The following is an 11179-nucleotide window of genomic DNA, read 5'->3' as shown; positions in this document are numbered from 1 at the left end:
AATTGTTTTACAGTGCCAATTAAAGTAGGTATGTCGAGTTTTTTCCAGAGAATGTATTATTCAGAGTGTATTATTTGTTGCGCTCAAAAAAGGAAGAAAAGAAAAAGCTTCACTAAAATAGGACTAGCAGAGTAAGTTCCACTTACTTGCAATAAAAACTACACCAAAGGTTTCGGAAATAAAGTCAACATAAGGAAAATGAGGGAGCTTATTTATGGTGCCCTAAAGTCCTCCTGAATAATAGAAACCTCCACATTTGAAACTTTGTTTCTGTGCACCCTTATGCAAACACTGTGCCTGACTGGGAATTAATTTTAGACGCGAGAAAATAAAGAAATCTGTAAAGTTTGAGTCCAAAATGTTTTACCTCACTAAAATATGAATTCAAAAACTGCCACATGGAGAAGCAGCCTCTGTGCACAAACCTGTGAGGAAATGAGAGTCACACCGTATAATCAAAGCCTTTTTATTTGCACTGAAAAGATACCAAAATAAAGAAATCAAACCATGACATTAAAAAACTGCTGCAGTGATTTCTGACATAATTGGACCCTGTGTCAGAGACGGATACTCTGGTGGTCGCAGGGACGCCCTGAGGTTCCTTCGGTTCCTTCGGTTCGGTCTCGTCTAGATCATCGGCGAGTCGCAGAGATTACAGGGCGCCTGAAGGATCTTCTTGATCCACTCTGGATCTGTGGGGAGAGAAAACAAGTCGTGTTTGTACTGAAGACCCTTTAAGACTGATCTTACACGTTGGTCTTATATTTGAGAACAAGCCAAAGTCACATCCTCATTAAAGTTAAAACAGTAGTTTTACAAGTTCAGACCTTGAAGCCATTTCCACTTTCAACACTTTAAACACAGCACACTAGAATTAATGAAATATTGACACAGCACACATGGAAGGCTGCAGCACTAATGTGGCACACATACACACAGAGATTAAAAACATCTTTTTAAAATCAACTAAATAAATTCCTCAAAAGTTTTGGAGACATTTTGATCTTCTTAATATTAAAACCTCTGAACATTTTCACAGTATGCTTCAGCGGTCCAATCAGAATCAGACGAGGAATTATTTGATTTGATCACTGAATGGTAAGTTAAATTCAATATGCTATCTACATGATTGTTACCAGTTAGCATTAGGGTTATCACGATGCCAGACTTTTACACTTCAACTAGTAAAACTCAAACCACATCAGTAAATGTTTTAATACCATGGCAACAAATATAGAAGTCCTACCACCTGTTTTTTTTTTTTTATCAACACAAATTGCAAGAAAAACTTCAGCACGCTGTAAAAAGTTACAACATTTGAGTAGTTATTCAGACGGTGTTCTCCGTCTTTTGTTCACGGCAGCTTTACATGAAGAATGGTAACGTGTTGTCTTATGGTTAAGCTCAAACAGATGCTGAAAATAATTCAGCTATGTTCAACACTCAGGCGGGATGTAACTCGGCTAACAGCAACAAGTTACCATTCTTGTTGTTATTCGTACGCCGAATTATTTCCGTAATTTTGACGATGCGTTTTAAAAATGTAACTGAGCTCAATCCAGTATCAGGAAATGTTTACAGAAAACATCTGGAATTTGGATGTAAAAAAGAAATATTCAATTTTCATACATTTGGATGCTTCTATTAAGCACACAAATGACAGATTACAAGGTTAGAGGGTTACTATGGATTCTTACTTATTTCCCATTAAGAAAATAAAAAGTTTAATTAGACCACATTACACTGAATAAAAACATGTTTTTTTATGAGATCTTGTATCCAAATTGGCAGAATAGTCTTCTTCATTGATGTGGATCATTGCTCTAAAGCTCAACGCTGTGTCCTCTTGCAAGGATTTCAAATTTTGAGTAAGTATTGGCGCTTCCTTGTTGATTTTTCTTTCATGCCTGAATGCATTAACAAAACTACATTTTTGTAATACACACCTCTGATCGATAAAGAGCTATGTTTACGTATTCCATCTGAAAACATTCTTTTACTTTACAGTGAAATGCAACAAATAATTGGCCGACCCTGAGCTTCACAATCCAAATATAGAAGAAGGCAGGAGTCTGTAAGATGTTTTGAGACAGGTGCTGTGATGATGTTGATTTTGACAGATGCCAAAAGTGCACAGAGCTGTCAGTCTTTAGCTCAGATAGGCTGGAATGACGAGGAGAGCCATGCCTGAGGCGCTCGGGCAGACTGATAAAGACCTGGGATGCATGTAGCAGCCAGATAAAGCCGGAGCTCAAACACTGAGAGGAGTGCTGGGCTTTCTCTCCTCACTTAAAAGAGTGAAGGAAGGCACACTGTGCAACAAACATGTTAGTTAGTGCGTGCCTAACAATAATGGAAGGATCTGCATGCTGTTCAGTATCTAAGCCTAAGATTATTTGATTCTAGTGGCCTGGTTGATCGGATCAAGCATTCATTGTTTGTAGGCATTACATCCTCTCGTCCCAGCAGGCTGATGCTTCAAAAATGTATTCTTCACATGGACTACAGCAGTCAAGTTAACTTACCTTTTCTTATCAGAAAGCCTAACTCACTTGTCTGTTTTGACTAAAATGTGTACAACCATATGCAGCACGTGTCAACACATGTGGAATGAGCACATCTGCGAGCTCAGTGTTGAATGTTGTGAAAAAAAAGGCTTTCATGTATGATCATTGCTTCAGTCGGCAGCTGCAGGTAATGTTCTGACTTAAATCTCCACTTCTTAGAAAATGATCGCCACTCAATCGTCTGTGGCTCGTCTGCCTGCTTGTTGTCTTTCATTCTGACCTCAGAATTGAATGTCTGAAGTTGAAATAGAGCTCCTTATATAACTGCATCTTTTCATTTTTGATCAAATGCATTTACTCTTTACATTGAAAGAAAACCATTTTTCCTAAATGGTTGTACTAATGTCTTTGAGTTCTTCTGCTCACTGTTCATGGTTATCAAGGTCGAATACGAAGACCGGAAAAAAAGAAAAAGCAGCACTAAACACTGATACGGATATGTGTTATGATGACAGCGTTAAAAGCTGTCAGAACTAAATGTTTACCTGACAAAATATATCACATCATTTCTTCATTTGAGTTTAGATCATCCTCCACAGAGTCTACAGAGTGATTATAAAAGACAGACAGGCAGGAAGCTGCATTACTGAAGGTAACAGGGTTACACAGGTCAATGATTTTAGATGCACTTTAGCAACCTTGTTTGTGCAAACCTAGTGCACACTTTGGATGGATTTATATAGAATACAAAGAATTATTGCTCGGTGATGTGTAATAATCCTGTCCTGTCTGATAACTTCCCTGATCTGTACGTTACCATGGTGACACTGGATAAACTCGCACACTACAGGGTAACTTTAGTGTCATTACTATTAAAGAGACTGGATATTTAGTTTGAATGTTGTTTAACATGTCAACAAGACTACCAGAAGTCAGCTTTTACCTGACAACTTGTATGCATGCTAAGTGCACCTTGAGCTGGAATAAACAAAAGTGAGTTAAGTCAAAGTAAGAATTATTCCCATAGAGAGGAAACTTTGAGGCGACCAGCTCTCTAAACATTTAACTATTGAACACTTTGAAACAGGTTATTTCTACAACCATTAATGTATTCATATGTGAGTTTTTTTACATATTCATGACCCAAAGTGCCGAGCGCAGATCTGAGCGACAGAGGGGGATGAAGGCCGACGTTGAAGGTGACAGGAGGGGATGGCTGACGGAGAGTGAGACTGTGAAATGGAGGTGGAGAGAGATGGAAAGTGGCGCTTACCCTCAGGCTCTGGCAGTCTGGCGATGGAATCCAGCAGGAGGCAACGTCTGAACGTCAGCGTTTGGCAGGCTCGGTATGACAACACACACCTGGAGGAGAGCGAGGGGAAGGCATTAGAGAGGTGGCTGGCAGGGACAGAGATATGCACATCCACACATATATAACCCCACACAGACAGACACACAGAAAAGTAGAGTAGGAACAGCACTGAAGTACAACTGACGGGCACAGATTTCACCCTCAGTGCCCACAAGAGGCACTATGCTCCAACTAGCGAGCAGGCGGGAGAATTGTTTGACAGAGGATATTTATGAGATGATGAGACTGGTGCCTGTGTAAATATCAAAAGGTGGGAGGCTTGATTACAGCTCTGTGAAGACAAATAAACCAGTCAAAGAAAGCATTTGGCATTAAGATTCAATTCATGTCCCAATAAGCTCAACTATGGCATCTGAACTGCAGAGCACGCTGAGGCTAAAGCTAACAAAAAAAAACAGAAGAAGAAGGATTTCGGTACCTGAGCCACATGTGACCGTTTTGACAGATCGCTTGTTTGTGGTCCGAGAAGGGCAGCACGGCCTGACACAGGCTGCAGCGCTCCGGGAACGACTGCTTGTTCATCTTCTTCTTGATGTGGCCGATCAGGACCTTAAAGGGAGCACACACACACACACACACACACACACACACACACACACACACACACACACACACACACACACACACACACACACACACACACACACACACACACACACACACACACACACACACACACACACACACACACACACACACACACACACACACACACACACACACACACACACACACACACACACACACACACACACACACACACACACACACACACACACACACACACACACACACACACACACACACACACACACACACACACACCAGATCAGATCAGATCAAAGTTTTGGGAAGAAAAGTCAAATTAAATGTTTCTATATGCACAAACTAAGGTTTGGAATATACTAAATGTAGATCAAACCATTGAAAAACAAAACAGTTCTAGTAGGATGCTGACAAATCAAAGGATTTACCTCTGAAGCTCGGTCGTTGGCGTCTCTGGAGAGATACTCCATCAGGCCACAGGTGGGTATGCTTGTGTTCTGAGTGATTATGGTGTTGAGGTACACCACCCCCAGCACCTTCTTGATGTTTTCTCTCATCAGGTGAGCCTCCACAGAATTGATCCATGCCTGAACCTCCTCTATCTGCTCCTCTAGATTGACCTCTTTCTCTGGTTTCACGTCCGCCGGCTCCTTTTCCTCTCGCACGGCATCTCCATCCTTACCTTCCTCCTCCTCCTCCTCCTCGGAATCCTGCTCCTCCTCTTCATCGGTCTCATCCCTCACGAGCACTTTGCTTTCGTCGAGTGAAGGTTTCCAGCGGTGATCCGTAGCGGGCTTCTGCAGCGACTGGTAAAGAATCCGCACCAAGAAGAGCTTAAATCGCCAGAAGTACAGAGAGTCTACTTCCTGGATCTTCTGATCGATCTCCTCCAGCAGTGACTCGGGGATGCTCTTGTTTTTCAAAATTTGCCACCTGACCAGATCAAGTATATCAGCCATTTTGTACAAGCTCTGTGTGGGTGACTTGAGCAGCAGTGCGGCGGCCTTTTCCGGCGTTTTCAGCGCCACAAAGTGAACCTGGTAGATCCTGTTTGTGGGATGGAAGCCGCCGATCATTCCAGCTGTACTGACAAGTGCAACGTACGCTCCATTACGGCTGACTGTAATCCCATGTATCCTTCTCCCCTTCAGGTCCTCGGGTTGCGACATGTCCTCCGGTTTGAAAATCAAAGTGTTCTCTGTAAACGTCGGTGTCAGCTTCTTTATCTCCCCGTCCATGGAACACGTGTACACCGCGACGCCGTGATGACTGACTGCCAGCGAGACAATAGGGAGCGAGTGCAGCCCCGCCACGTGAGAGTTGTGCACGTTAAGTCCGGCTGGTGAAATCATGAGCAAACACCAGAAGAGGTAGCAGCCACGCGACGCCACGATGAGGCTGCAGCTTGACTTCTGGATGGGATGGATCATCGGGACGCATTTGATGTTTTCGACGGCGATCTCATCGCACTCCTTCCACAGGATGACGGGGTGTCGGAGGGTGAAGTAGCCCTTCACTCCCGCGAGGCTGACGGGCACGATCTTAACGGGTCCCACCTCGCTGCCGACGATCAGGCCGCTCATGCGACGGTCGGCGCCCTCGTACTCCCACCACGCCAAGTCGCTGGGTCGTGACACTCCTGATTCGATGAGGTCGTAGAATAGGACATCTTCCCCGTTTAAAAAGGGCAACACAAACTTCCACAAGACAAGGTCCCCGTTTTCCATTAAGACAGCCAGAAGCACCATATCAACATCGAGGCACGTGTTGTCCGCCTGAACCTGTTTCATGGTGTAAACACTCGACCACTCCATCCTGATGGCAGTCTGCATGCGGAAACGCCGCCGCAGCTCATCATAGTCCAGCAGGTCCGCCTCTGGAGGCTTGTCGTCTTTTTTGGCGTAGCCTCGCTCCTTTAGTCTCTCGCCGTACTTTTTGGAGAGATCGACTAGCGCGTTCCACTCAAGTCGTTTGAGACTGTTGTGGATGGTAAGTCTGTGTTCAAGTGTTAGGCAGGCGAGCAGACAGCGCCCGCTGGAGTCACATCCTAATGGAGACCAGCTGGCATATTTGATTCCTTTGTGCACGCCTACTGATGGATTTATCACTCTGTCGGCCAGAAAGTCCTGCCTCACCGTCGGGTCTGGATGGTCAGAGAACTTCTCCATTGCTTGGGCTAGTTCTGCTGCTGGTCCAACCTTTAAGTTAAAAACACAGGTGAGAGAGAAATCCAATATTAAAAGGTCACGATCAAGAAGAGGTTCCAAGTCTTTTTTTAACAAACGTTGAAAATATACATGAAAAACTATATGCATCAGAATTAAAGATGCCTTAAAGTGATACTTCACCCGTTGAAACATGAATCTGTATTGACATTGGGTCATATATGTAGTAGAATTGGGAAATAAATTTTGAAGTTGGTGCGTTGAAAAGGTAGAAAGTGTCTTTTTGAGGAACTAGCATTGTAGTTTCACCCTGCTAACCGCAACAGCTTCCAGTGACTCAGAAATCATCATTTTGCGTCACTTGAAGTTCCTTTACAAATACAAAGATTTCCCATCTCAGGGGAAAATGAGGGCGGGATGCACGACCATTCAAAAATACTACCAGGTTTCTAATGATACAAAGATTAATGCAAATGGGTGAAGTATCCCTTTAAATGTATGGTGATCAAGGTCAGTGCTGACACCTTTTTAGATAAACCATCAATCATTGGTCATCAAATCATTTTACATTTTAAAAACCCGAAAACACTTGAAGCAAAATTTGAAATCATACATGCAATCAAGTGCTCTGTGGATGACAAACTGAGCATAAATTGTAGAAAAAGAAAAGTCTAAAAGTTAAAAAGTCAAATGAATAGTTGAGAGGTCCCAGAGTCAACAACATGCCTTTTTTTAGAGTATTTTTTCTTCTTTTTTAGTCCCTGCCGTTTTGTTTTGTAGCTCCATTCTAAACCTCAATGTAAACTTAGAAATGCAGGAGAATCCGCCCAGTAAAAACTCTACAAATTTAAAGTATCAAAATAAGCGCTCAGTATTCATTGTTCGTAAGGTTTTAACAGAAGTTGGATTATCTGCAAAAATCTCAATCAACTGGCAAAAGTAAGAGTCAGGTACAGCTGTTATACACTGACACCTGAAATGTTAAAATACATCACAAACAGGCATAGTGACGATAATGACAGTGGAATCTGTGGTGCAACAGTGTCATCACACTAATTGTGTTTGGAGTTATTAGTAATATCACTATCTACTTCTTCCTGCTCCATATCTCTCATTCAGTTAATCATATCTACAAATGACAGCAGGAAACAGTCTTTGCATGTCTGCCACTGTGCTTAGTGGATTATAAAACTCAGCTCCAGCCAGTCTTTTACTGCCAAGTGGATTTTTGGAGTAGAGATGAACCTTTAAACAATCATGTTTGACACGTAAGAGCAGCTGCTCAGAGACAGACCCCCGCCAAGTTGTTTTTTTTACTTTCCTTTTTCCTCTATAATATCCACAAGTGCAAAACTAATGGCACATGAGTGAACAGCATCTTATCTGTAACAATTAGATACATAATGTATTATACCTCGGTTTATTCGATTTTAGGCACCTTTTCTTTTTATGTAATCTTCATCCACTTAATACTTGTATCACACTTCATGCGTTATGCTTCAATCTTGTGTTGCTCTTTTTAAACTCTGATGTTGGAGCAACCTGGCACGAATGTCCTTGGGGAATAATAAAGTGATATTGTATCTTATTATATTATTAGTTCACAATTTTGCCGTGTTATTTAACCAAAAATGGGAAAACAAAAAATATTAGTCACATATGCCAACAATGAACATGCATATTTCAGCTGTGTTACGTATCAGTGGGGGTAACATTCATATGTGCCTGAATGGATTTTTTCTGAATGTTGGCCTTCCTTTGTGCATACTGTTGGATATCTAGAGTTTCCTTTTATATAAAGCTGTTTTCACATTCATCCGCGGAGGGGAGAAAGTATCTTATTAATGGAATACCTAAAGACTTCAGAGCAAAAACAACTTTGGCTTTGGAGTTAATTAAGACTCAAATAAACTTGTTTTTGGACCACACATAAGCGTAGACAACCGGCTGCGTTGTTAACGGAAATGTTCACATAAATGTACAATGTGTGTTACTGGAGGATTCCTCTAGAGGGAGCTCCACATAAATCACAACATGAACTGTCCGCAGCTATTTTGGCATGCATTTTTGTTGCTATGCAACGACAATGACCCATCATAGTGCGGGTATTTGCGGACTTGATCTATTAACTTTTCTTCAAAACTTTCCTCCATTGTTGTAGCATCTCCATGGAGTCTACAATGTGGTCATTTCCGGTCTCATCAGCTATCGCAGACTTGTAGCGTTAATTTCTGAGGACAACCAACGCTCCAAACCACCGCAGGATACACAAGGCTGATGTCATGCTTTTGAGTATGTATAATTAAAATGAAATGTACTGGGGCGCTGGTGGCGCAGTGTTTAGTGCGCGCGCCCCATGTGTGGAGGCTGTAGTCCTTCAAGCGGGCGGCCCAGGTTCAAATCCGGCCTGTGGCTCCTTTCCCGAACGTCATTCCCCACTCTCTCTCTCTACCTGATTTCTGACTCTATCCACTGTCCTGTCTCTCCAATAAAGGCACAAGAAGCCCAAAAATATATCTTAAAAAACAAAAAAAATGAAATCTACTCAGGGCTTTAGATGGAACTTTAGCCCAACAACTACAGTTTATGAAGCAACCAGCAGTGCATTTGACTCTGCATGTTTGACTTTAAAACAGGAAGCTAAGAAGGAACATGTTATGGTTAATGATCTATGTTGACATCAAAATCAAATCCTAAAAAGCTACTTTTTGCTCATTAATGTACCACTGGAATTAGGTGAGAATCTGACCATTACACATCAGAATCAGAATCAGCCATGTATGCTTACACACAGAAAGAATTTGTCTTCGGTGATCTGTGCTCTCGATTTACAAAAGTTATGAAAAAAATGAGTGTAACTTTTGAATGAAAGGAAACTTCTCAGTAAATACTACATGCTTCAGAAGAGGAAGAAGTCATTTACAACTCTCCTGCTAGCCAATAATTATTATTCAATGCAGAGGATGAACATGTCTTAAATCATGTCTGGAGGAGATCTTAAAGGTTTTCTTTCATCTGCAGACTTATTTCACTGATAGATTGTGTCTCATACCTGTTTAATATGCTTCAGCAATTAATTCATAGTTTTCATTTGGTGACAGCTAGACAGTTTTAATCACAACAAAAACCATAACCTCTCCAGTAAATATTGATTTTACATCACAGTTACATCATCCTTTCAAGATTGAAGGTATATTTAAGAAAAAAAAAAAGAAATGAAATGGAGTTGAAGCAAATTATCTGATGCAATAATATATTCAACATAATGTATGTTAGCCTTCTTTGTCATGTCAACATCTACAAGTGGAGAGTTGTTGAACATGCATTGTAGTCAGGAGGAGGTGTTAACTAGCTGTGTTGTTTTGGTTTCCTCATAAATCGTATAGGAGCATCTCGCCTTGATGATTTTAGTATAAAAGCAGCAGCTTCATCTGTCAGTGTCACTCTTTAATTTGAACTGTTATGGGGTGAAGTTCTGCGTCCCTGTTTCCTACACTGTGCTGTAAACAGACGAACATTAGTGGATATTTACCCGCAGTTGGTACACATTGGTCGGGACAGGTATTGAGGTCCTGTGCAGCGCCAGGTCTTGTTTGTTGTTGTGGACGTCGCACACCAGCTCCATCACAGACAGGGAGCTGGTGGTGCACACAGCCAGGCGGTGGTCCTGAGACCAGCACAGAGGCTGCAGCCCGCTCACCGGGGACGACAGAGGGACCACAGGGTCCCGCTTGAGCGGCACTTCCTCTGGGCTGATGACTAGATCCTCTTCGGCTTCTGGCTCGGTCTTGATAACAACATTTCTGAGGAGAGAATTCGCCGAAACTGACGGACTGGCAGCCGCCATGTTTTCCGGAGGAAGTGACGTAGGGCGAGCGCACACAGCGCGGGACGAGTGGAAGGAGGGACTTCCTCCAAAATATGAAACGCTATATTTTGCATTATATTGAAGGCAAAGAGTCTACCTATAATTGCAAATGTAATAAACAACATAATGGCAGACAAGACAACACCCCAAGCCATCGTAGATAAAGTTTATTTTGTTTAATATTGTTGTATGACTGTATTTGATACAGCCTACTGGAAATGGGTTATTTGTTCTTCCTGCTTTATAACATTGTCATTATGTCTTCTCATTCATATCAACATTTTCTTTCAATTCAAAGATAAAGGTTGATTTTTGCTGCTGTGAAGAGTATTTTAGGGGCTTAAGCTGAGTGGAAGGAAATGAAATGAAACATTGGGTGGATGCCATTGGATGCTGCATCAGTAGATTTATTAATTAATGTTTTCCAGTCACCAGCTGAATTTGTAAATGCCCTGGGTTAAGATTGTTAAGAAAGTAAAATACTTTAAGATGTTTTTAAATAAAACATCTTTATAATTACTGTTAAAATGTTCATGAACAGATTAAAGGTTGAGTCCTTCTATGTATGGTTCAACCCATCCCATGAACACTCTGTGGGACCAAAAGTGTAACATACAAGATACAAGCAAAACATTGGTCATTAAAAGGGCCCCAAGTAATTTATGTGTAACTTTTTTTTTATAGGAGATTTTTGCTTGTTTTTGTTGAATAATAGATGCTT

The 11179-nt window shown here is 41.6% G+C and overlaps 1 protein-coding gene across 1 annotated transcript; it reads right to left on the bottom strand.

The window, feature by feature from the left end:
• Positions 1-450: 450 nt before the first annotated feature.
• On the bottom strand, positions 451-10461 carry gtf3c4 (general transcription factor IIIC, polypeptide 4). The gene is made up of 5 exons (XM_065965860.1): positions 10123-10461; positions 4854-6623; positions 4298-4428; positions 3781-3869; positions 451-692 (listed from the first exon to the last, which is right to left on the bottom strand). Exons 1-5 carry the CDS (start codon positions 10435-10437, stop codon positions 628-630), a joined length of 2370 nt encoding a protein of 789 aa, XP_065821932.1. The 5' UTR covers positions 10438-10461; the 3' UTR covers positions 451-627.
• Between the last annotated feature and the right edge of the window lie 718 nt (positions 10462-11179).

Source organism: Labrus bergylta, chromosome 17, assembly GCF_963930695.1.
Source record: "Labrus bergylta chromosome 17, fLabBer1.1, whole genome shotgun sequence".
In the NCBI taxonomy this organism is placed as follows: domain Eukaryota; kingdom Metazoa; phylum Chordata; class Actinopteri; order Labriformes; family Labridae; genus Labrus; species Labrus bergylta.
Note: the sequence above shows the minus strand (reverse complement) of the source record. Positions and strands in the feature narration are given on the sequence as shown.